Genomic DNA, 26,862 nt, shown 5'->3' with positions numbered 1-26,862 from the left:
TCACCATATCACTAAATCATAAGAGAACACATTCCTGTTGGTTTTTCAAAATAATAAGTCGTACCGATCATCAACAAGTCACAAAGCAATATCTTCATACAACACAGATGTACAGCATAACTACATATATAACTTAATCTTGCATAAACAAGTGCAAACTGTTACAAAACTCAGCTTGCTCATTTGCCAAGGAGAAGAAAAATAACATCAGTGAAAATGCTGCAATAAATTACGATGATTGGAGGCACACAAGCAATTGCCTGGATTTTCATGGCAGTTTTGTAAGCCACAAATAACCACGTGCTATTCCCAAAGATATTCCCTATCCCTTCCTTTAAAAGGCTTATGCTTGAAAAGCTATTATAATTTATGACCAACTTTAAAATAAACAACAGGGCAATAAAATATAGAAACTTCTTCCAATTATAATTTTATTTTGCAGTTTTAAATTTTGATTACGGCGCTATTAAACTTCAGCAATATTATAAGTTGCAGCAGCACACGCTACGTACGCCCCACAATTCATCATGTTAAAGAGGCAATGCTGATTAAATGACAGACATCAAGTTACTTCAGTTTTCTGATGTCCTTCAAAGTATGTTGCAGTATTGTCTTTTTTATACATATTTTAAAAATTGTTCATAGCGACTAATATGAATTTTCTCTACTACAGAAGTATCCTACAGTAGAATCAACTAAATAATTTAGATGCTTTCTGCAAATAAGTTTGTGTGTTTGCTTTCTTGGAACAGCCATATGAATCAAGAAATCAGTTATCAAACATGACATGTTCGGATCCAAATGTAGAAAAAGCCTCCCAGATCAGAGATAGTGATTATGGTACAGTATCACAGATACTATGATATAGATATGATAGATACCATGACATCATTTTTATTAAGTCACACCCTATATAACATCCATGCCTCATGTAAGATTCTTCCCTTTGCAGTATTTGAACTGATTTCAAGACCCCAGGGTTAGAGCCAGGAACAGCTCACTTGCTGTCCACTATTTGGGAACTTAGCACTGAAAGAACAAGTATTTCTCATCTTTTAAGTATTATTACATGTTGTGGGTGATTTTTTCTTCCATAAAACATCAATACAAGAAATACAAGACTATACATTCATCTACAGATGTTCCAGAGTACAGCTCATCTGAAGTAATTTTGATTTTATTGCTAAAACATGTACTGTAAAAGATAAAAGAGTGTGGGAAGAGTCTTATTTTTTTTTGATAATTTTGTTTGACACAGTGTCATCTTCTGCTTCTAATAAGAGAGAGATGTATCTATTCCCAAAGATTCTCCTACCGTAAATAATATCCAAATACCAACACTAGAGGTTGAAATTATTAACAAAAAAAAAGTTTCATTTTTCCTCAAATTAATATTCTGCTTCTAAGGCATTTACAGGAACATCAAACTGTGTTTATGTTCCCAGTAGCCAGCACACACTGATTTTTCACATGACTAAAGTACACACTGTAATCATCTCAATAACTGTTATAAGGCACACAGGGTTTACAAAGGTCCATAGATCACTACAATGAACTGGTAAACACATTCAGGGCCCATTAGTTATTGATTTATTTGCAATTACCCGTTACAGATGCTGTCCATGTTACCCCTGTTTGCACTTAATCATACTGACTCCATTTCAGGACAGCAAGCAACCATTATATCAAGCTCCACATAATGAGAAATAATGAAAACAAAGCTGTAAGAGTACTCTGACAAGCAGGTACAAAGCACTCCACTTGTCAATACTGGAGAGAAATGGATTTTTTATAATAAAGAGCTAATTAATTGATTACCATAGTTGCAAGCAGTAAGTACTATATCAAGCCGTGCTAAAGCTGATTATCTATCCCAGTTAACCACCATAAATATTGTCATCGCTGCAGGAAGTGGATACTGCAGAATATGAAAGTGAGGTACTGCCAGATTGACTTCCCCAATGTGCCAGCAGTGAAACCCAATCTGCTAAAAACTGCCTGAAGGTGTGAGGAAGTCAGCCTGTTCTAGATTCAGCAAGACAGATCAGGAAGCCAGACCTATCTGTCACTGATTTTGGACCACATAAACCCCAAGCCGTTGCACTTCCTTGAATTAAATTTCTACTTGAGCTAGTCATAGCTTAAAAAATAACCCCATTATTTAGAAATTGCCAGTTTTTTCAAGACTGAAGAATTGGCTGTAACTGCCAGTACATTTGTGAAACGCCCAACTACGTTCTCTGTTCAAAATCGACACTCTGTCTGACCCAGAATGTTCTTAGATTCAATTTTCATCTGCTAAATTCTATTCTACATTTGCCTGCTAAGTAAACAGTGCTATTAAATATGTATTTTGTTTCCTTTGTCATAGTCAGTGATGAAGAACCTCCTAATTAAACCCAATCTAGCTGAAGATGACCCTGTTCATTGCAGGGGGGTTGCACTACATGGCCTCTAAAGGTCCCTTCAAACACAAACTATTCTATGATTCAGTGAAATTTAAAAGCCACTGTAGTAAAGTATACTTTTCTTTCTATTTAGTTTACTAAGTGATCCAGACTTCCCCTCCTGGTCTCTTCATGTAATAAGACCTCTCCAGTGTGTTATTTGATAACTTGATCAGTAACTCTGAATCAAAACTCTAATCAGATTTGAGGTTCTTTTTTTTCTCCCAAGTCATATATAAGAATGCTAAATAGCTTTTGAAGAAAAAAATCATCTCTGGAAATATTTGATAATTCTCCATTTAAGGCTGCATGTCAGACTCAACCATATTAGTAACATTATTCACGTTGATTTTGCACAATTCCACAATTGTATCTTCCACATCTGGGATAATTTGCATTAATATTAGTATTAATCATATACAATTTTTAGTTCTCTCTATCACTCTATTCCTCCATTTCTTGAGTCACTTTTTACATCTTAAATATAGTTTTGAAAGTACCCACAGATTGCTGGCACAATCTCCCTGAGACAATTTCTTACAACAGAAGGAGATGAAAAAATAGAATTAGTTTACCACCACCTGACTCCTGAGTTACAAAATTGAAACACTGAGCTTTCATGCGGGATAGGAGAACTGCAAGATTTTATTCAATTCTTGAAGCCTAGTCCATGTACTCTCAATAGAAAGGTAATTTGTTCATGTGGGTTAGGACAGATGGTACGGGGACCTAAAATGAATTTTCCTCTGAAAAACAGCAATTGTTTAGCCAATGGATCTGTTCTTTTTCTGTATTCAAAATCATATATCCTTAGTAAGAATGTAAGTAACAGTTTGTATTGCTTTTTATTACCATTAGCCGCTCAAAACCCACTCAATTTTGAGATGGAACCAGATGCTATTTGTCTTTTTTGGTCTCTCTACAAACTGTAGAATAACTGTTCACATGCCACAGTTTTCTGTTCCATCCTCTCTGGCAAAATCAGAGGGAATATCCCAAACCAATTCTCCCCAGCTGCTCATCAACAGAAAGACTGAAGACAACTTGCAATCTCATTCTATATTGGGGCACTTGGGCACTGCCATAACAGCTCCAAAGCTTCTACTGGAGAGGGCAAACTTCAGTCAGCAGTAGTTACAGCACAGGATGAGTATGAAGAACATGGGCTTTATTAAGTGTTAAAGCTGCCATATATTCATATTTCTCTGTGCACTCAGAGTAAAGGTACAGCCAGTTATGAGACAAGTGGGTAAAACCCCACTGGATTCAGTGACTGCAGTTTGGAACCTAATGCTTAAAGAGACATCACCAGAACTCCACAACAGGGAGAGAGATAATGCAACACCACCTACCCAGAAAAATACACAATTTATCTGATCACAGGCTGTACCAGCCTGTGCTCATTCACAGGACGTTACCAGAGGGAAACTGGTTAAGAATTACTTTAGGAAAACTAAAACCACAATCTGGATGTAAGAAGAGTAAGACACTAGTGAGAAAAAGCAGGCTGAGAAGGGAATACTCCAAGGAATTCTGCAGTAGAGCACACAGGACCTTGCAGCATACAAAATTAGTTTAAAAAATGCTGGTGCAACCGGGGCATATCTCTATTTTAATTATTCTTATATCTTAAACTATTACCTTTGTTTCCTCCATCTACTCCTCTTTTTTCCTTGTAACTTTCCCAATTCCTGAATATCTACAGAGGTTCAAACCCTCCCTGAGCCCTGATTCCCAAGCCATACAGTTATGCCCAACTGCCCTTTGAATATACAGAGCACGTGTGACTCTTCTCTGTCCACTACAATAACATAAAGAAATGTAATTAACTACAAATCTGAACTTCGTTTCCCCTTGTATTATAAATTCACTTGTTTTAGTAAATGTCCTTATCTTTTACCCCATATTCTTGGCACCTTTCTCTATGACTTCAGTAAAAGCTTGAGGATAACAAGCCACTTTAACACATTCCTACAAATTCCTCTTTAAAGCAAACCCAAGTGGACAGGAATAGGCCAATTAAATTTCCTTTGGCCAATGGTCTACCTGTATCAGAAGTCCTCTCTCATTCTCTCTTGCTTTCACAACACACAAATTGCAGCTACACCTTTCCACACGCAGATTTAAACGTAGTTTTTTTGCTCTACTTTTGTCCTCCAGAATTCTATATCATAAAAGTCTTCTCTTCCCTTATTTTATCATTTATAATCTGTACCATTGTCTCAGTCTTTCTTTACTTGTACACTTGTACTTGTTTACTTTCTTTACTTCACAGTCATGTGACATGTTCTTATCAAATTTTCACTCACTTCCTTTGTAGCTTCCATGCATTCCTAAGTATTTACATGACACATGGAAAACTGTATGGAACATAATTATTTCGTTATGCAGAAAGAGATAAACCTGCACTGCCACCTTTCCCCTTTTTAAGTCCAACTCTCACTGTCCTATATTCCAAAGTGTTCTTAGAGTAAAACCGACAATGTAAGCACAGGAATAGTTTCAGTAAAATAACATTTCTGTGAAGTGCCTTTTGGATTTGGGTATAAATTCTATTGCTGCTGACAGATCTGCTTCAGTTCCTCATTTCTGATCCAGAATGCAGGATTGCAAACTTCCACTTGCTGGTATTCAAGCAACCATGAACTTGTTACAGCCACTTGGTCTAAAACACAAGGTCCACAATCCCCTGCTCTCCTCTGTGCCTCAAGCTCACCTCAATTTCTGCATTACGTTGCAAATCACCCTTTTATTTCCAAGTGCCCAAAGACCAAATCATCTTACTCAGAGAGTTGCCTTGTCTTCTTTACCTGTCAGTTCATTCTTTTATCTTTCATTTCTACCCTCAGTAGTCACATCAACACCTTAAATTATTTCTTTTTTCTTCTTGTTGTTGTACTTCTACCTTCCCTCTGCAGGCACTGAAGGCAGTATTTGGCAAGAGCTTTCACAGTTAAACTGCAAAACCACCAACATGTTTTTTTACTCAAAGGAACTGCAGTTACTAAAAGCATTTAATATGTTTTTAAAGAACTCTTCTATGTGATCACAGTTATTGCTGCACATCCAATACAAGGCCTGTAATGTTTAAGCCATAAACTGTATCTCTGGACTCCTTTTGTAATTGCCCTGAAGGAAATTCTAACCAACTCTCCAACTTCCAGAACCTCACTGATGAAAAATTCAGCAATACTCTGCCTCCAGAAATTTCCTGGAATCACACTGTCAGATTCTTAGATATTAGAGATCCTTTTTTGTGCATATGGAGGAAAACAGAAAACAAAGTAATGCCCACTAAAACATATTAGACATCGTTCCTCTCAGTTTCTATCATTCCCACAATTAAATGCACACTTATCCTTTTTCTGGAGTGGAAAAAACAAATATATACAGGTGATGAATTTCAAAAAAGAGATTACAGCATCTCCGACTGTTCTCTCAGGATTACCTTCCAACCATTAGCTTCTTAAAACTATCTCATTTGTTCAGAACAAAAACACGTGAAAGAAAACACATTTTAAAATGAAGACACATCTTACACAAACAATTATTCTATATTCAATTATCAGTGCATCATCCAGAAAGACTGGTAAGTCTAAAACGTTTCTAGTCCTTTCATTGGTGCCACGTCTCATGCTGGAATTTGGTCACGTTACTGCACTATAGTGAAATTCAAGGTTTTTGAGGCCTCACTTCTTGAGTAAGAAATAAAATTTTAAAAAAGAGGAAAAATATGTTGCAAGAACATAATTAATAGACATTACTTAATCACGTTTGAGAAGCAGGATCCTAACTCCATATTTCTACATTTAAATTAAGCTATGTTGGATTTTTTCCTCCAAGATATTACTGCTAATACACTCATGCTATTCATGTGTGTCTGTGACCTTAATATTGCTTAGTCACATTTTTGGAGGCTTCTACCAAACTGATGAGTACAGTCTCTCCAAAAACTTCCTTTTCTAACTCAAAATCTAACAGGAATATAAGGAACAGAGCAGAAGATGTATTGCCATCATCACAGACACTCAAAAGAGAATCACTTTAAAATTTCAGGTTTGGTTGTTTTTTAATTTAAGGATTAAAACATTTAAGTTATAATACTGCACAAAGGACATGGGGATGGAAGAGCACAGAATTACCTGTATATTCCTCAGGGGGGTGGGGCAAAGAAACAACCACAAAGAGCAGAAATTCAAAGAAACAGCTGAGAGCAGCAGTTCAAATTTCTACAGAAAAAATACTGAATGGAAGGTCCTAAATATATAACCAACACTTTTTGCACTGATATGTGCTATATATCTGCATTGTAGCTTGTCTGTGCACTTCAGCAAAAAGGTAGAAGGCCATGATTCATACAGCAGTAAATCTTTATCATAACAGTGGAATTACAACTTTCTCAAACTAAAGAACCCCAAAGTGTCATGCTTTACTGTATTACCTAAACAGGAGCAGAGAAACCCTTAAACATGTAAAGTTCAGGGGTAATTGCAGAAGAAATGTAGAGGTAAAAGTCCTCTTTACAAGCAGACAAATTCTTACCATGATTCAAATAGCTTACACATTCCCATACAATTTCATCAGGAGTCAGACACAGAAAGGTTGTGAGGATTCTCTAACATTTACCACAGACTTGAAATTCCCCCCAGAAACTGTCACCTGCTCTTGAGTGAGCAGGAAAAGATTTCGTGTAACACACAGAGTGAGCAGATCTCGTGTCCCCACACACCCCAATGCAGATCCAGCTTCCCTGGCACTGCAGAGCGGGGCTTTGAACCCAGGGCCATCCTGCTCACCTGATCCAATGAGCACCACCAGAAAAATGCAAAGAATGAGAGGAGAAAGAAAACGGGGGCAGAAAATTGGAACCCTGTCACTGGCAACAAAGCATTAGATCTGTTTCACTGATTATTAAGATACTAATTACCAGACAATGAACCTTTGCAGTACAACATTATATAATGACAGCTGACTTGCTACAGAAGCTGACTATTTAACTCTAGCATGCTTAGACAATAATATCAGCCCTATCTCAGCATATAAGACTTAAATTCTCAAAAGCATTTAGGCATCTAAGGTCCCTTCCAACTCACACCATTCCATGATTCCATGATCTACTTCTAGTACCTTCCATGGCAGGGAACCCAGACACTTTTGTAGAACTTTAAATCCTAGTCACTGTTATTTTGAGAAGAAAAACTGAAAGGCTCAAAAACCCTTTGGTAAATGGCTTTCAAGGATTGGGTGTGCAGCTAAAGTACAGTAAGACAAAACAGACTACAAGTAGATGAACCTCTCATTTGTAAAACCCAGGCACATACTTGTGTAGCTAAAAATAATGGTCAAATTAGAGTTCATGCAGACTCACCAAAAAGAGTGCTAATAAAATCAAATCTCAGCTGTGCCATTAATTTATTGAGTGGAACAATCCAATGACATACTAAAGTGACACTCAAATACATCTGGTTGCAAAGAGAGACAAAAAGGTTACCCTTTTCTTGTTTCCTCCCATTACCTCTATTACAGTAACGTACTTCTGACAGGAAATTAATGATGAATTAATTCAATTAGTTAGAAGACCTTTAAAAGTAATAAAAACAGGATTTGTATTATTAGGAACAACATTTAAAGCTCCAAATCTCCAATTTAAAAGTTTCGCTGACATTCATAAATTATTTAAGAAAACAAACTTATTCCAAAGAAACTGAGAAGGACCACTCCAAAAGGTATAAAATGGAGCCAATCTCGAGCACTGTGGAGTAGCTGACACAGCTGATGAGAACAGTCCCCTGCACAGGTGTTGGCATGTTCTGACTAAGCTCCCAGCCCCAGCTTTGGCACATCCAGCCTCTTTTACTGCCACTGAGGCTGTCTGCTCACACCCATCACCAGATGGTGGCTAGAAGCTTACTCTGTGTGTATCCTGACAAAAATGGAAATAAACTACACAAATAGTAAAGAGCTCCTTGCTATGACTCCCAGACCAAAAAATCAGTTAACTTAGTGCCAAGGTTAAGAATATATGAATGTATTAGCTTGTTTGTTTGTGCTTTTAGAACCAATACAGGAGTTATCAAATACAACACAGGACCTATCCAATTATCCTTAAATGTGCTCCCAATATTGTCAGCCTACCCCTCATTCTTTTTATAAACTGTGTAAATATAAAACAATTAGTACATAATAGGCCATCTTACATTAAAAGAAAACAAAACTCTATAAATAAACAATTGTGCCAACAAAGCCCTTTCAGCTCCTCTTCATTGTTACTTCCAAAATGATTTTAGCCAGGATGGATTTTTGAGATCAAAGCAAGTCCCCCTCTCCCCACTTCTTCAAAGCTGTGGTGGCAGGCAAAAACTGGTCATGAACTATTAGTTTGAAAACACAGAAGCTGGAGGAACAAGATCAGAACAAGGAAAGTTTAGTCAACAACAGAACAGCAGCAGAAAAAACAGCTGCCAAAGCCTAACCTGGAACTCATGAGTACATCTCTTTCCAATTAATATTATGTTTGAACAAACCCAATCACTCAGTAACTGGCTGTATATAAAATAATTCAAGTACAATACACTCAAAATCGAGGGTTCCCTCCCCCCAATACAATTTTTTAAAGTAAAAATATCTCTTATTTCATCTCCATCCTCATCACTATTTTTATTACTAACACAAAACCAAGGGCAATATGTTGATGTTCACCAACCCTGTGATCTGTTCTGAAACACATCACTGAGGTATTCTCCCTACCTATTACCTTAACGTGGGTATGTGCTGCTGTCTCTGATTATTTTATCTGCTGGATTCAAGAACAATTTTTGTATGAAGTGTGAAGGAGGCCTGTGAATTTCTTTACTATCACTAACATCCTTTTCAGGCCATTTTCGTAGGCTGTGCCCATGAAAAATACACATATAAAAGGCAGAGAGGCATCACAGCTATATGCACTGTTCCTAAATTATCTACACAAGTTAAGTAATTTAAACAGAATTTTTTAAAATTTATAATTATTGCACACCAGAAGTGTGGAAATATAGGGCAACATTTTCACACTAACAAGTACCACTGGAACATGACTAAATTTTTTGTTAGTGTACAGTGATCTTGCACAGTCTTTTTGTTTATCTATTCCTTTATTTTTCAAGCTATTTGTGGAAATCAACTCTTGATAGATTTACATCACAGCAAATCTCAGTTTTTGCTGTACTGCTTCGAGAGAACAATTTCTTTACAGGTGCTACAGAAACACTGGGGAGGTTTGCTTTCTACCATGAGTGCAGCATTCCTGCAAAAATAGAACCAGTTTCAGATGTCTGCCTGGCTGATCTGCTTTGGATAATTTAAAATGTACAGCACGTTACCTGAGCTATATACACGAAAGAGGATAAAAACTTGTAAACATAAATATAGAAATATGTTGCAAAGTATACAAAGATGTGCAAACTGAAACTGTCCACTGAGTATCTGGTAATCCGACATTACTTCAGCATTATTTGGCCTGTGTTTTGAGTAACAGAATTCTACAACTAGGCTTTCAAACTTGTGTTTTCAAACTTTGCAATTCAGCACCTTAGTTGAAGTTGAAGGGAAGAGAGAACGACTGAAAGGAAAACCACTTCACTACAAATAATATATTGTGCTTTTTGCCCCCCCAAACCAATCTCAGAGATCATGGCCACATTAAGACATTAGCTTGCACTTAAATAAACACAAATTTGCAATATGAAAAGATTCTCAATGTGTCCATAAAATTGTTTAGCAGTTGTGCTTTACAAAGTAGTTGCATTTAGTGGCAGCAGATTTGCCTTCAGTGTCTAAATATGATGCTGAAATTATTTCTGTTCCCCTGGTATAAACCCCACCTGTAGATCCATCATTACAGGCTGGTTTCCAGCACACATCTGTCCCCCCTCAGACTCCCTGCTGGCAGAGGTTTCACTGGGGTTACTGCATGTAAGAGCAGGTAAGACCAATTAAGCCATGATTATGCAACAATTAGCTTTAATCATGAGCAACCCTGTCAGGCCTAGATTCAAACTGGAAATCCAATTAGGAAAAGGCCTGTGACCCATTAACATTGTCCTCATAGCATGTGACACTCCAATGAAACAGTATCACATTTTCTGGAGGAAACTGTTCAATTATTAATTCATAAACTGTTTGGAATAAAGACTGAGTATTTTATTTCATTTCACTGCATTCAAATAGAAACAATTAAGCCTCTACTTTCTACTCCCAGAAGTGCTGATTGAATATATAAGACAAACAACCCCGAACATGACAAGCAGTGCGTGTTCCTGCCAGAGCACTTAGGGTGTGTGAGAGATTTGTTACCATGAAAACTAAATGCTAATGTTGAATTTCATTTTCCTTAAAGTGATGTTTACATATGCAAAGACTTTGTTTAAATATTGGGGAAAAAAGATTGAAACACCAAAATCCACAACTTAGTACAGAATAGTTAATTTAAAATATAAATATCACAGTGAGCACCTGAGCCTTTCCTTCCAGATTTTAGGGGTCTGAGTGCTTATTTCATATTTCAATCACCATTCAGTAATTTGAAAGGGATCTAGTTTCATCCATGAATTACTTAAGCTGAACTACATTAAAATGGAAAAAACCAAAACAAACAATTAGTATTAACTTTAGCCTCGTTTAATCTACTTTTTTGGTGTAAGTACATCAAGCAGAAGTTCACGCATTGCCCTGAACATCCATCTAAGTTAACTGTGAATTTTAGACTGCAAATATTTCTTCTGGAAGAATATTTCTTTCAAAATGGTGGTGATTATTTCCCAGTTCAAAGACATTTACCATTCTGCACATTTTGACTTGCCACTGTTTATTAATTACAATTAGGACTTATATAGGATAATTTTATAGGTATTTTATCAATACCACAAAATACCCAAGCAGATCATTGTTTTGTTGTACTGAAAACTAAAACTATGTATATAAGACTCCCAAATTATAACTCTTCCCATGTCTTGCACTGTTAAATTTTTATTATAAAACAGACCTTAAAAAAATAGAAAAATTATAATTGAAACAGATTTCTGTGGAACTTAGATTTTTTCCTCTCACGCAAGAAAAATCCCTTCTTAGAAACCATTGACTTTTTTCAAGTGAAATGAAGTTTGCATCAATAATGTCATAACCAAGGTACCCAACACTGCTTATATCTTGGGCAGTGCATTCTAGTGTCAGTTAGTGATTCTCTTTCCTTTAAAGTCATAGAGATCTTGGCAGAAGTTTAACATTCAAAAAATCATTGGAATGGCCCAGTTAGAGACCCTGTACCAGCAGAATCCCCATCAGTGGCTGTAAGTACCAAAGAGCTGTTAGAGAAGAAACAAGCACAACGAAACCACTCTCCTCCTTGGCCCCACAAAATTCCCAAATGATTTCCAAGAGAAACTTTAAGGTCTTGACACTTTAATTAAAGGGAAACCAAAGCATTAGTCCCAAGTTAATGAAATTACTCAGTTCTGGTCTCAAATGCCAAACACTGCTGACATTACCAAGAGTTGTACAAGCACCAATCCACCTCCTGCTGCGGGTGCTCTGCATGGAGCCTCCTGTGCTCTTGGCAAGTTCCCTCTTAACTCTTGCACAGTCAAATCCTATCATAAATCCCAAAGTGAATGAGGGAAAGCATTGCAGGAATGCCTGCAGGGTAAAGGAAACCCTTAAGCAACAACACAACTCCCAACTCTCCCCCTTTAACAGGGCTGTCTGTTCTGAGGAAGACAGCAACAGCTATTGAGAAAAGTAAAGGAAAACAAACATTTTAAACTCTTAACATTTATGTAATTTTTTTCCTGTCATTTACATCATCTCAGCAACAATCAAAGGTAGTTTTTTAAATTAAATATTATTTCAGTAGGTCCCTCTTCCAGGAAATCAAAGCATTTGCATCTAAAAATCAGTAATTTTATTATCAGTAGTTTCTGCAAGTGATTATAGCAAGAGTGTCACTGAAGACAGACTGTTATTCTAAAATCTGTCATTATTTACACTCGGAGACAGAAAGAAATATATAAATATGCAAAGCACATGTACAATTAGAGTTAGGATCAAATGCATCCTACTTCCCAACATCCTTCTGTACTGGTTTTCAGTCTTGGGGGCCTGTTACCTTATTATTCTTGGCAGCGTGCAATGGCTCAAAATAAGCCTTGTTCTTCAGCATAAAGAAACCCTTTGGATGCTCTGTGAAGTAATTTTATCAAGTATCAGTGGCTTCAAGTATCAATCTATTTCTAGAAATGCATGCATTGGGTGTCTTGATTTAACAAAGCTGCAAAGATGGATGAAAAATCATATATAAGTTGTCTACAATTTGGTCTTGCAGCTGTATGAGTATTTCCTATACAGCTTTATTTGTAGTTAAAATTCTTAAGCATTTTCTTATTTTCTCCCTGTAATGTAATAGATAATGTGATGATAGCTTTAGTTTCAGACTTTCCCAAACTTATTCAAAGGTGACAGACCTACAGGGAGAAAACAAGAAAAAATTAAAACAATACATGGATTTCATCTAGAAAGAAGTTTTTTCTTTTTACCATTTTCAAGCCAGAATTGCTTAATTACAAAATACATAGCCCTTTTAAATTAAATTCCATCAAAACCAACTAAAGAACACATTTTAGATCACATCCAGTTAATCTTGGATCATATTCTTAACATTTGAGTCACAGAACATTAATTCCTTCTGTAGAAGGAAAGAGGCATCATATTCTGAAGATACATATTCTGTGCTGCTTAATGCCACTGTGCACCTGAGGCCAGTCCCACTGGACACGAAGCTGCACGTTGCCATCCCAGTTCCAGAGCCACAGGCACACTCAGCACTTCCCAAATCCACACTTGGTGGCTGGCACATCATCTGCTTCCCTGTCCACAGGCACTAATGGGAGTCTTGACCCTTCCCCCAGCCCTCAAGTCTAATGGGAATTAGAAATAATTTCTTTGATATTGCTGTTCTTCAACAGAAAGCTGAAACTGGCCCGTTATTTCAGGGCAAGGCTGAAAGCTGCTTCCCTTCAGGACAGTTTTTGGGGGAATATGACAGCTAGGCAGCTAAACAAACTCTCTACTGGTCAGCCAGTATATCCCCTTTCCCAAGGGGACACTGGACTTCTTATGCTATTCCTCAGAAAAATCTGCGTGTCCTGTTCCAGTAACGTGAAGTCCCCAGGCAATCTAGTCCAGTGCTTCACTGTATTTACCACCATAAATCGTTTAATCTGTCATCTGAACCATTCTTATTGAGTTTCTACCTTATTACTTCTTGTGCTAACAGGTTGTTTTGTTATTTGGTATATTTTTTGGTCTTTTTTTTTTTTTTTTTAAACAGAATTCTATTTTAAGGATGCACCCTGTCTCCCCTTAGGGTTCTTTTCTGTGTACTACACAATTTCAGTTTTCACCTTTCCTTTGAACACTTTCATAGATTTCTAATTATTCTTACTGCTCTAGTGTAGATGCTCCCCTTGTTTCCAGAGGAGCTGTGATCAAACTGAACACAAAACTGCAGCCAAAGCCATGTGCCATCTGAACAAAGTAAGAGGAATATTCCACAGCCTCCATGCAATATTCCTGGTTTACACTGCAATAGAGCTTTCAGCTGTTCAGCAATATTATGGCATTTTCAAGTCATGTTAAGCTTGTTTTACACAACATACCCTACAGCCTACTCTAATTAAAAGCCATTTGATCAAATATTTCTTATCTTCTTGATCTGTATTTGTGCACTGGATCATTTTTTAAAGGCAGAGTTTTGTACCTTTTCTTACATTGCATGTTATTTATTCAGATCAATTCTCCAATAGGACCTCCTATCCTCAGCTTCAACTGCTATTCCAACCCCACCCAACCCAAGTCACTTGATCTGTCAGTTCTGTCAGCTTATTTTCTGTTCCATTTTCCAGGTCATTAATGACAATATATCCCAGCAAAATGCCTATTCAATACATCTGCAAACTTTAATCTGTTTTTCCTTGATTTAGAAAAATTTATGTCAGGCCAAATTTCTACAGTTTCTCACAGGAACTATCTCTGAGACAGTACCCAAAGCCTTTCTAAAAACAAAGAGCTCTTATATCTTAAGAATAAGATAAAGGTACTACATTTACTGCTTCTCTTCTATCCATACCTCCTATCCTTCTATGGATGCAATTTAGAGTGGATTGAAATACTTTTTCCTTGCAAATCCATTTTCACAGTTACTTCTTTTCCTGGTTTCTTGCAGATGTTCAGTACAATTTCAGTTATTCACTGCCAGCTTCCTCAGGAATTTAAGTTACACTGTCTAGTCTATCATTTCTTAGCTTTTACTTTTTATCTCTTTTATTTCTTAGCTTTTACTTTATCCTTTTCCCTTCTTTAGACTGTAGTCTTATATCTGCATAACTGGTATTAATTTTCTTAGCTACGTGTCTGGAGTTTTATCATACCAGGGAAGGACTGCAGGAATAAGCATTCTCAGTACTGTCTGTCAGTCATCTTCTCTGAATATCAACTCAGTGCTTTCTTAGCCACCTTATTACAAACACAAAATGATTATTTCGTTTAAAACCCTTCCTAACTATTTTGGGATCTCATCTTTCCCATTCTTTCCCCAGTATGCCTGTGCTAATTTATATTCAAATAATTCAATTCAATAATCTGATTAAGCAATCATTTGGTTTCAGCTTCCCTTCTGCTTGAGAGCACAGAAACAGCAGTTCTTGTAAATTTTTTACACTTTCTTCCATAGAACTGAGGAGAAGCTTGGGTTTAATATATGTATCCATGTGATATTTCAACCCAAAGTATTATTAATTACAAAAGCTGTATTTGTATGACCACTTGATTTTACTTCTGTACTTTTAATACACACAATGGCTCTAATTGTAAAATCTGTTCCACAGAAACAGACAATGACTTAACTCCAGAAATGTCCAGTGCACCTTTAACTAAAGTTTTATACAAGTAAAACTGCAGAAAATTAAACCGGGTTGTAATATATTATATGTAGAAACATAATTTAGTGAATATAAAGAACCTGCAATTGTCCTGCTAATAACTACTAAAAACAATCAAATTTAGAATATACTCTGAGAGGAACCTGAGAGAATGAAAATATAAAAATAGGGAAAGTATATTTCCACAGCATAATGAAATTCCCATTATAAAAAGTTCTCTACAATTTTAATGACCTGTGAGTGCTTTTTAATTAATTTAAATGTTTAAAGCAGTACTCTATACACATTCTTAATCTAAGAATATTTATGCTATTGATACTGGCTTACTAAGGATCAGATATGTAAATAGTTTAGCCTAATTGCTTGTTACTGTACAATTTAATTGAGTCTCGTAACAAAGATTGTAAAATCATGATAATACATTCCCTCAGAAAAAAATCCAGTTGCTTTTTCACTGTTTCACTGATAAACTCCACATCAAAAGGGACCCTATGTTTTAAATTATGTGTCAGCTTTTACAGGATATTACAAAAACACAATATATATCTGTCCTTGAAGCAAATGTTCTTGCTCAGCTATGAGTCATATTTGCATCTACTTTAAAGCACAGGCATTTGTTAGATCACTGTTCAGCTACAAGACAAAAAGACATGTTAAATCATTTCCATCACCATAGTTCACTCCTATGTAACAGCACAGTTAATGCAAACATTTATAATTTTGTCTCAAGGATACAATCCCATGACAATATAATGGCTTTTTACTGAATATGATATAATCAAAATGCCTACATTTGAAAATTGGATTAAGGGTTCACTCCGAACTCTAAATGTTCACCTACATTTACTGAAAAGAGCTAAACAACACTAGACAGTGAATTTTACCTAGATTTCCCATATCTTCTGTTTTCTCTATTTTGTCATAAATGAACTGTGTAAATATAGAACTTTTTAACTGCATTTATTTCTTCTGTATATTCCTCACCTGAATTCCATGAGCTGACCAATTTATGCTCTCTCACTTCCTATGCAGTATAAAGAGAACTTAAATGAATCAATCTTAACACGTATAAATCAATTTTACCCTCCCCAATAAAACATTTAAAGTGTTATTTTCATCACTGTAACGAAAAGCAAGACTTATTAATGGCACACTCTTCAATGAAGACATTCCCATGCTGAATCACTGTAAGTCACATAAGACACAGCAGAATTTAAAAGATCTTGTGATATAGGTCAAAGGAGATGGGACACCACATAAGTCTGATTCCAAATACCACAGCAATTGATCTAAGGAAGTCATTTATACCTCATGCTTTTGACAGAAACAAATACTCAGACGACTAAACTGTTGGATAAGAAGGCACTATTTTAATAAAATAAACTGTATTAGAATAAATTGTATTAGAACTCAATAAATGCACACTATAGGACAGAGTTCTGTATCTTTTGTTTTAAACACAATTTTATCTCACCTCTTTGCACTCTACAAACTCATCATTCCCTCTGCCATTTATTATAACAGTCTAAGCAACAATTCACACACACTATCCAAGGTAGTATCCTTTACTAGGGGAAAGAAAATATTTAGAAATAATAGATCCAGGAAATGTGAAGTGAAAAAGAACTATTGTTCCATTGCTGGAAGAGATGCTAATGTCACACCTCAAGTTTTAGATTATCACTTAGCCACAGTAAAATCTAGTACATTCAAACATGTCTATATTTTCTGATGTCTTATTTCTGGAACTACTCCAGTTTTCTAATCCATTGATTAAATAAAGACATCAGGGCCTCTGGTAGGACTCATTTGGGAAACATAAGATCTGCAGCAACACAGATGGTTGCCAGAACCAGTCAACTCACAGTGCTCATGAATTTCAAAGAACAAGAAAGAGCCAGGCAGGCTCACTGTCTGTGCAGAGTTTATATTCTGAGGGTGAAGCACAACTCCACTGAAATGTACTATAAAAATCCTGATGACTTCAGTAGAAACAGGAACAAAAAAATTATTTCTTGGGTTAGGAAATTTTATCTGTTCACAAGTCAAAATGAAGAAAGGAGATACGTGTAAGAGTTTAAAGATGGAAGTTTTTAACCAGTGGATGAAAACCAGGGAAAGTGGAGATGGACTGGCTGGCAGGTGCCTCAGTAATATTCAGATACCAACAGGTGGGGAGACAGTACAGGGAATTATTTCCTATATATGGTGAGAAGTGGTTCAGAAAGCAACAGTAGGTAGACAGACAGACAGATGGACAGAGAGATAGATAATTTCGGTGTTCAGGAGAAAGAAAATGGAGGAAAACAAATATAATTGTATGTTTGTCAGTGGAGAGGTGCACTGCCAATAGAAGAAATGCTCTTGCAAACCAAATAGAAACAAAAATAAATTACCATGGCCATACTCTTGTGGAGACAAGCAAAGATTGAAGCTGATTCCAACTATATCAGCATCAAGTCAAGATTTTCTCCTTCCCAAAACCCACAGTTTAACTGTACTTCTCAAACAGAAATATGACAATGAAACAGGTTCAAGGGCTTATGAAATTTTAGGTATTCAAATGTTTACCTTGATCTGGAAAAATAAACCCCACTGTTATATTGTCAAAAAATGCAACCTCAATAAATAAACCCATTGGAATAAAATAAGTAAAGCAAACAACTCCTTTCCACAATAAAAAATATTCAATCATTAATTAATTCTGATTTTGCACAACTTCCAGACCAAAACAGTAACACACCTCTGGCATACTCAAGTTCAGAAGCTTTGACCAAAAATCACTGATTTTTTTGTCCTTAGTCTCCCAGATAATGTACTTTTTAGACCCATCTGGAACAGACAGTCTGAAATGCTTGAAAACTTTGCAAGTACTACAGAACAGATCAGGATTTCTCAAGTTACAAAAGAAACACAACAGAGCAAGAAGCATTTATAGCCAATGCTCTTCCACTGCAGGGTGATTACATCAGATTCTCAAAAAGTATCATGCTAGCTTCAACTAATCAGAGTTCCTACAATTCCCTGAAATATTAATTGCAATAAGAACTCATAATGAAAATAAACTTGTTACCCACCTTTCCTATTTACTTCTACTAAGTAGTAAATCTTACTTCTACTTCTTTTAAACACATTGGACAGGCATCTTTCACCACAGCTCAGTACCAGTTTAAAGTGGGTTAGATACTGAGCAACTGGAAAGAACACTGTGTACCTTCAGATCTCTCTTGCCCATCTTCTTCTCTGCATCTTTGACTGGATCAGATGAAGAACTTGCAGCAACAATGATTTTCTGCTGCCTGGCTTCCCGAAGAGCTTTCTGGGTGGGACCTTCAAAGTCTTTCTTCCTTGTACAATCATGGACTACGAAATAAAACCAACAAAAATATCATCAGAATGCTTTTTACTTACTCTTTTGGAAGATCTCTTTACTTAATATTATGCAGACACATGAAATTATCAAAGAAATACCATTTTAAATAAAGAGATATTGAGGTTACTGTGCCATCCATATAAAGTATTCCAATACCACATGTAGCTCTGCTCCACAAATGATTCTGGGTTGATCTGATTTAGCTTACCCAAAGGGTATCCTAGGCTTTGCCCCAAAAATGCAGCAATCTTGCAGTATAGAGAGAGTCACAGTGAAATGGAGGCATTCTTTCATGTCCCATAGAACCAGGAGGAATATCAGCCCACTGCACATCCTACCCAATATCCATCACCAATGCATTATTCTGATTTACAGCCCACATTTCCTTTTGCTTCCCTGCACTGTCTCCCAACCCACCTTTCCAACAAGGAATTATTTATGAATTGGTAACTCAAAGAAATCCTACACAGGTAACAGCTGTAAATCAAAGAGGTTGAAAGGAATAGGAGCAGGAGCACAGCCCATGTAGACTACAATACAATGCATCTGCCATGAGTGGCAGAAAGGACACTGTTCTCTGACAGTCCTTGTATTGGCAGCTCACACGTGTCCAATACAGTCCTTTGTGATCCCTGTATCTCGTTGCAATGCTCTGTTAGATGTACATGGATCTACAAGAAAAAAAAAATGTAACACTGAATTCCAACAGTGTGTGGGAACTTACATCCCTCCAGTTCTTGGGGAAAAAAAAAAATCTCTGCTTGAAAAAACACATTATACAACTAAAATCCAGACTAAAACAAATGTACTTCACACTACCCAATTCTAAATGCTTGTCCTTGTAAAATGGTTTTATTAATGCAAACTTGCTGATTTAAAAGGTGGAAAAAAAAAATCCCACTCCCTCCACTCTTGAGACAAAAAAGGCAGACCAAGCAAACACAAAACCTCCTTGTATACCCAACTTGAGTAAAGCTAGAATTAATGGAAAGAACTGTGCCTGGATTAACAAAACATCTGTATTCTCACTGCTTTAAAAGTTACAGCTACTGTCACAGATACCCTGAATAATTACTTTCTCTAAGGAATGGTACACAGCAAAATTGTTTTATATATCAAACACTTGCTACTCACTTAGTAACTGCTATCTACCAACATGTTGCTCACGGAGTATTTGGTTTGTTGGTGCTTTTGAAATACACGTAAACTAAGAGTTATGACAGTTGAAGAGCTTTAAAAGTCAATAACTATTACCAAAACAAAAAAAAAGGAACAAGTTCCAAAGATCTGTTGCACTAAGCCAGCAGCTTATGTTTACACATTTTCTATTCTGGTGGCGTTGTACAGGTAATGGGGACAAACAGGCCCGAGCACTTCAACTGGTGCATTTTAAATTTCTTTTTGCATGACCTTCTAACTGCAATTGCATCAGATAAAAGAAAGGAAAAGCACAGTTACCAGTCTCAGCAATGAGTTAATTCAACCATGAGTAAAGAAACTCATCGAGTTCAACTTTTGAATATAATTGGATAATAAATAAGCAGCTGTTGCTTTTAGGAAATATAAGAAGAGTACTGAGCAAGTAGCAGTTTTATAACATGTTTATAGAACCAGCTGTTACAGCAGCATTCAACTTAGGTTTATAAGAAACCCAGAATCAACAATGCTTAATTCCTGCAGGAAAAGGTGGTCTTTTCTCAGAGCACCACTTAACACTGTGTTTTGATCCTTAAGTAATGGTGTGAGAGCTCTGTTAATATACATCAATAACCTAAATAAAATATCAGCTCTCTCTCTCGTAATTAGACTCCTCTATGTATGGTCTTGCTATCATATCAGGAAGGACTAGATTTAAAACAAAAATAGTGTTTAACACAAATCTTAAAAAAAAAAAATCCCAAATTACTTTTTAAGAAGTAATCTGTACTCAAAATACAACTTTTCTTTCACAGCTGATTTCTGAGTGACCATAGGAGAGAGAGAACCAGTCCATGAGAGGACAGAGTCCTCACCAGAACTGTAAACTAGTTCCTCTCCAACTACTACATGTTCTTCATATCAACTTGAAACAAGCAAGGCAAGAATTAGGAAATAAAACTCAGGTTTCTTTAAGTTTCTTAAAAATTATTACAAGTTTTTCTCTTGAAGGTTTTGTGTACAAAACCAAACAGCAGCCTGACAATGAGACAGCAAAAAACTCCTAGTAAATAAATTACATGCTCTGTATTGTCGATTCTCTCCTATCCTCTTCAATTGCTTGAAATGCACCAGGCTGAAAGCTCCCACATCAAATGCCTGAGTAATAAAGTCCAGAATAGTTGATCTAAATTTAACATTAAATATTGTTAATTTTTTTCTACCTAGCTGCCAGACACAAATTTACAGTGCAAACTCATGGTGAATATTAAGAAGCTTCCCTTTGTTCTTTATTGTGCACTATATGACTCACTCAAAAAAAGCAACTCCAAGCAAAAAAACAAACCCACAGTCACAAAATGGTTTGCATTGGAAGGGACCTTAAAGCCCATCCCATTGCAATCCCCTGCCATGGGCATGGACACCTTCCACTAGCCCAGGTTTCTCAAAGACCCATCCAACCTGCCCTTGAACACTTCCAGGGATGGGGCAGCCACAGCTTCTCTGGGCAACCTGTGCCAGGGCCTCACCACCCTCACAGTAAAGAATTTCTTCCTAACAGCTCAGTTTGAAGCCATTCCCCCTTGTCCTGTCACTACACACGCTTGTTAAAAGTCTTTCTCCAGCTTTCTTGGACTGGATGTGCAAAACCTCCCAATTCAGCAAACCTAAAACTAACTAAAAGCCACTCTCAGTGCCCTTGAGCCAAAGACAGCATTCCAGGTGTTCCTCAGGCACGTCAGGCTGTGGGACAGACACAGCATCAGGAGCAGTGAAGGGCAATCCCTGCTGCTGGGCAGAGCCACCCTCTCTCCTTCAGGCTCTGCACTGCAGTGAAAGCAGACACCTGGCCAGCAAAGGCACCTCACCCTGGCCAAGGATCACTTGGCACTCTGAGCAGGGACTGTCTCCTAACCAGAACACACCAGTGCAGAAGAGTCAGCAACGAACAAATGCAGCTGTAGGTCAGCTTACAGCACAGATCTGCAACTGCAACAGCACCAGTTCCTGCCAAACTAACAAATTTAGAGGAAACTGAAGCCAACATTTCTTCAGTATCCAGGCACTGCTTGTTTCTCAAGGCTGCATTTATACTGTCTGAGGAACAGAAAAAAAAAAAATCAAGAGGCAACAGAACATGATCATCTTTCAAGAGTCAGCAGAAAGTATTTGGATAAGAGACAATATCACCCACTGAGACATAAGTATGACCTACAGAGTGCAATAAAAATTATGTACTATTAGAGGACAAAACACTGAAAAGAAATGAACTGAAATACTGATTAATTTATGATACCCAAGATATGAAGCAAATTAAGATTTGTACAAGCATGCGGGTGGCTGATGAGCTTAATTTATGTTGGAGATTGAGTGACAAGGGGCTTTTCATATAATTAGTTATCAAGTGGCTCCCCTGCTTGTCACTTTTTGGTGTTATAAAGTGCTCTTAAGATTTTTGGAGAATAAACAAGAGTGAACAGCCAGAGAGTAGTTTTTAGAATCACTCAAACAACAAATAAAAGTATGTTTAGTACAAAAAGGAGACACATGGGGCATCCACACTGTAAGACACGAGCATGGGAAAGAACCCACATTATATATCCTCAAGTCAGAGTCTATTTTAATAGTCAAGGAAATGCTTGTTAAGCCTCTTCACTCAACCACAAACAGAAAAACACAAAAAGAAACCAAACATGTTTATGTGGCTACTATTCTTTCTCTCAGCTTTGTCTTTTCTAGAGGAATTTTACACAAAAAGAAGTTAACTCCATGAACAGGGGAACTAATGAAACAAACCACAAAATAAACAGATATTAAAATTGGCCCAGCTGGAACAAATGCTTCACCTGGAAGTTGTATAATATTTGTAGGGTTCTCTCATTTCAAATAAACAGCAATCTCTGATGGGAGTCCTGCTCCTGACTACAGCAGACAAATAAAGACTTTGTTGTCAGAGGATGGAGCTCACCATTTACCCTTTTCATAATCTCATTTATTTTCAGGAGAATTTAAGAAACCTGTATTTTTTGAGACTTATCTTACTAGCAAATGCAGCTGCAATGGGAAAATAGGTTCCAAATTATTGGTGGGAGTGATGCTCTCAAAGAATGTGATAGCATGGCCTTCATTTACTTAGGAAAACAGAGGTGTTTAAGGTTTCTCTGATGGAGTTAGAAAAAGTAATGTAATATTTACACAGGGAAGCAGTGCAGTAACATACAGATAAAGATATTATTCCAGTGGGTATTATATCACCTTAGCAACCTTCTGTAAAAATGAGACATGCTAAAATAAGAGGTTGGATTTCATAACACCAGCATTTTCAAAATGCTTCCAGACGCCCATATGCACCATCTTAAGAGAGAGATAAGAAACAACATACACCCCCCAAAAAAGGGGATATTAGTGGATGCAATAACAAAACCAGACACAAAACTGCTTCCTAGCGCAAAGTCCTTTCCAAGTTACAAACTCAATATTGCCTTCAGCAGTCTCACTCTCCTTAGTGAAGACATTTCAGAATAAAACATTGAAATGACAAAGCTGCTGCTCCGACACCCTGTCAGCTGATAAAACGTTTACAATGCAAGTATTTTTGATTTACTGTTACACCAGATTTTGAAATGCATCACAACAAACACAAAACCCATGACCAGTCTGAGCCCGGTGATTGGAATATTTTACCTTTTGCCTCAGAAATCTGCTTAACACCTCCGGAGCCTAAATTTTCTAACACAGCCTGCAAACCTGTAACCTAATTTTAAAAAAAGAAAGAACAAGAGAAGGGAGTGTGAAAACATTGCTTTTGAGGCATCTGTTCACAACACACACCATTTATGCCTGTGTACTTAATAAATTTCATCTATCATTTTTTACTTTTGATTATTGTCTCTAAGTTACGAAAATTACTCCTAATTCAAGATTTTGGAAAGACCCAGGAAAACAATGCTATAAAATACAACCACCCAGAATCTCTCAGTTTTACAGCTCTACTAAAACAAAGCAGTCATAGAGAATACCAGGGCTCTGACTGCACCAGCAACTTTTGCCACTGCTGTCACTGCACCAATCACTGATTTAATGGCACACTATGACCTACAGCTTTGTCATAACAAAATGTCACAAAACATGGTGTTACATGTTACAACCAGTCACTGCTCTGGAATGAGCACAGTTCATGTCTGCAAAAGTCTTACATATGTCCCTGAAATTTCATTGCATTGGAACTTTTGTACTCCTAATTCAGCATAACTCTATATGGACAGTAAACTTCCATTTTCTATAGGGCATTTGCTTTTATTTATTGAAATTTCAAACAGAATTCTCAGTGTTTTAAAAGTAAGCCCTCAGGTGACCTGAGAAAAACTGGAGGCAGAAGAAAGGAGGAAATGAGAGATGAAGACTATCAGAACAAAGTCCAAGCATGGTAAATTCCTTTTCCGTTACCCACATATGCTACTGCTGAAGTGCATTTGCTTAGGGTACGTTTGGTTTTATTCCCCCCTCTTCTTTTCTTGCACAAACAACATATTAGTTAAACACATGCAAGACAATTTTCTGGTTTTCATCTATCCGATCTGTGCTTACACTACTTCCTGCCTAAGGGGCAGAATATCTCAAATACCAACCTATATATCAGATAAGATTAGAGGAATAAAATATTACTCTATTATTCCACTCCAGACAGAAAAACTGTCTCTGATCTCCTAATATATTTTTTTCTAAACCAGTAGGTCGTTCTGGGATACATTTTGGAAAAAATAAAATGATAAACAGTAATAAAAAAAGTTTAAATAAGCCATTTGCAAAGGCATAGATGGCACAATGTGAATCTGTGTGACTATCACACCCTTCCTTAAGCTTCCACACGAAAAGTGTAACAGGGTCTGCACGTGGCTGACTCAGGGAGAGCAGCACTGAGCAAGTACAGACTGAGAACAATTCCTCTGTGGCACTAAAGTTTCACATACGTTCAGTGTTAACATTTCACCAAATACCATGAAACCCACAAAATATTCTGCTTCAAACTACTCCATAAATGGATTGTTTTATCAGAAATATCCTGTCTATTTACCCAGTAAAAAGCAAAGGCATTCCTTACAGCCCTGTGAGTGGTGTTCACCAGTTTTACCTGCCCCACTGCCTTGTCTCTCTCCAAACTAGTTAACATCTTCTGCTTCAGCATAGTCTCGTATTTTTCAGACAGCTGCTTCAGCACTGGCTCATAGGATGCATAATGTGCCTTCAGCCTGGGGACAACAGGAGGAAAAAATTGTTTCTCATATGAGTGAAATCAGAGATTTGTGTCTGCATAACTTTTCCCCTCCCCAAATCAAAGAGTAGAGGTTCCAAAAGGTTGACATAGAGGAGACAGCAAAGCTATTGAGTGTGTAACCATCCAACTGCAAGACCACAAGAGAAAAAAAACCAACACAAAACCTCAGATCGATAGGAGAGTTCACAGCTTGTTTGGTTGTATCTTAAAACAACCCATCTAATTTTGACCTATTCTTCATCCTTCATACACATACTGCACAATAACGTCTGCTAATTTGTTTTCTTGCAGATGGATGGTATTTCTTTGGAAGGAAGAGAATTACAGCTGTTATCTGATTACCAAATAAGATCCTCATCTAGACAAAACAGACTAGGATCAGTATTTCTTTCCTCATTGCATATTACACTGAGAATACTTAACTACTTTAATTCCTCAGACCAGAAAACTCAGATATAGAATCTCCCAAGAGAAACACGTGACACAGCTCCAAAACCACTGCATTCTGCAAGAAGCTGAATCACAGAGGACAAATCAGTGCTCTCTTGCATTAGCATGTCGGCATTTCAAGGTTGAACATGCAGAACACACAGCTGCCATTACATCACTGATTGACAACAGTACCAACAAAACTCTGAATTAATTGGAACTGAAGATGTAAGCCACTCCCCAGTGTTATTTTAAAACAAGTGCTGGCATAAACATGTGCAAAGAAGAGATTCTAAACTCAGCTCATTTTTAAAAATGAAATTACTATAACTCAGTACCAATGGACTGGTTTGGATTTCTTTGCAACCAAAGCAAGATAGCAAGTTTCATACTGGAAGTTCAAGATAACAGAAAATGCCAATTATGGGAACCATGGATACAAAGGTTCTGAATTCTGTGTGATACCAGTTACCCTTAAAATGGGCAAAGGTTACAAAAAAAATAATAATTACATATTCACAGCAAAAGATCTCGGTAAAAGAAAATCTCATTTATATTTCCAACTATTAGAAATACTATGTATTTATTAATGCCACATCACAACATAGAAAATACACTAAAAAATAATTCTAAATTCTTTGAGCAACATGGCAGAACAGTCAGATGAAACTACTATTTACCAGGACATTAACTAAATGCACTTCAAATTCCACAATGTTATCTCACTGCCAGGCAATAATTCAAGACATTATCTTTAATGCTACATGTGTAGCAATTAAAATTATTTTTTACCTTTTCATATCACAGATCAGCCTGTTTTTCTCCTGGACCACTCGCTTGTGGTGCATTCGATGGAAGTCTCGTTCTTTCTGCATTTTTAGGAGAGCCTCTTTTGTTTTACTATGTGTAAACACAGAAAATGCAAGAGAAGGCCTATTAATTACATCAAGCTATGTTGAATACATATAGGATTATTTGTCAGATATGCACATGCCTACTGTATCCAAGCTGGAAGTTTTTGCTAGTATACCCTGTGGTGGAGAATATGTACTTTTGAGGCCTTCTTGCTGCCAGTTGAGGTACAAAGCCATGGGAGCTCTTCCCTTTCCCTCAGATCCTTTAGGTAGAATCCATTAGGATTCTGGCAATATAGATCTCAGAGCTGAGGTCAACTTTAAGCAGAAGGAGTTTCATGGAGGTACATATTCAAGTTACAGGCGATAAGAAAACAAT

General features: G+C 36.9%; 1 protein-coding gene across 6 annotated transcripts in view; it reads right to left on the bottom strand.

Annotated features, from left to right (window-relative positions):
- The window catches only part of VWC2L (von Willebrand factor C domain containing 2 like), a 423,395-nt gene that overhangs the window by 377,924 nt on the left and 18,609 nt on the right, over window positions 1-26,862 (bottom strand). For 3 of the 6 annotated variants that reach the window (XM_032693013.1, XM_032693014.1, XM_032693015.1), the window contains 4 exons: window positions 26,422-26,529; window positions 25,057-25,174; window positions 23,610-23,679; window positions 18,630-18,778 (listed from right to left, as the gene is read on the bottom strand). In XM_032693013.1, coding sequence (XP_032548904.1) covers window positions 18,630-18,778; window positions 23,610-23,679; window positions 25,057-25,174; window positions 26,422-26,529 — 445 coding nt within the window. Of the gene's footprint in view, window positions 1-10,034; window positions 10,392-10,937; window positions 11,048-18,629; window positions 18,779-23,609; window positions 23,680-25,056; window positions 25,175-25,622; window positions 25,716-26,421; window positions 26,530-26,862 lie in introns of those variants that run through there. The other 3 variants (XR_004357976.1, XM_032693016.1, XM_032693027.1) reach the window with 3 other exon arrangements.

Source organism: Chiroxiphia lanceolata, chromosome 7, assembly GCF_009829145.1.
Source record: "Chiroxiphia lanceolata isolate bChiLan1 chromosome 7, bChiLan1.pri, whole genome shotgun sequence".
Lineage (NCBI taxonomy): Eukaryota > Metazoa > Chordata > Aves > Passeriformes > Pipridae > Chiroxiphia > Chiroxiphia lanceolata.
This window is presented reverse-complemented; position numbering and strand designations above follow the sequence as displayed.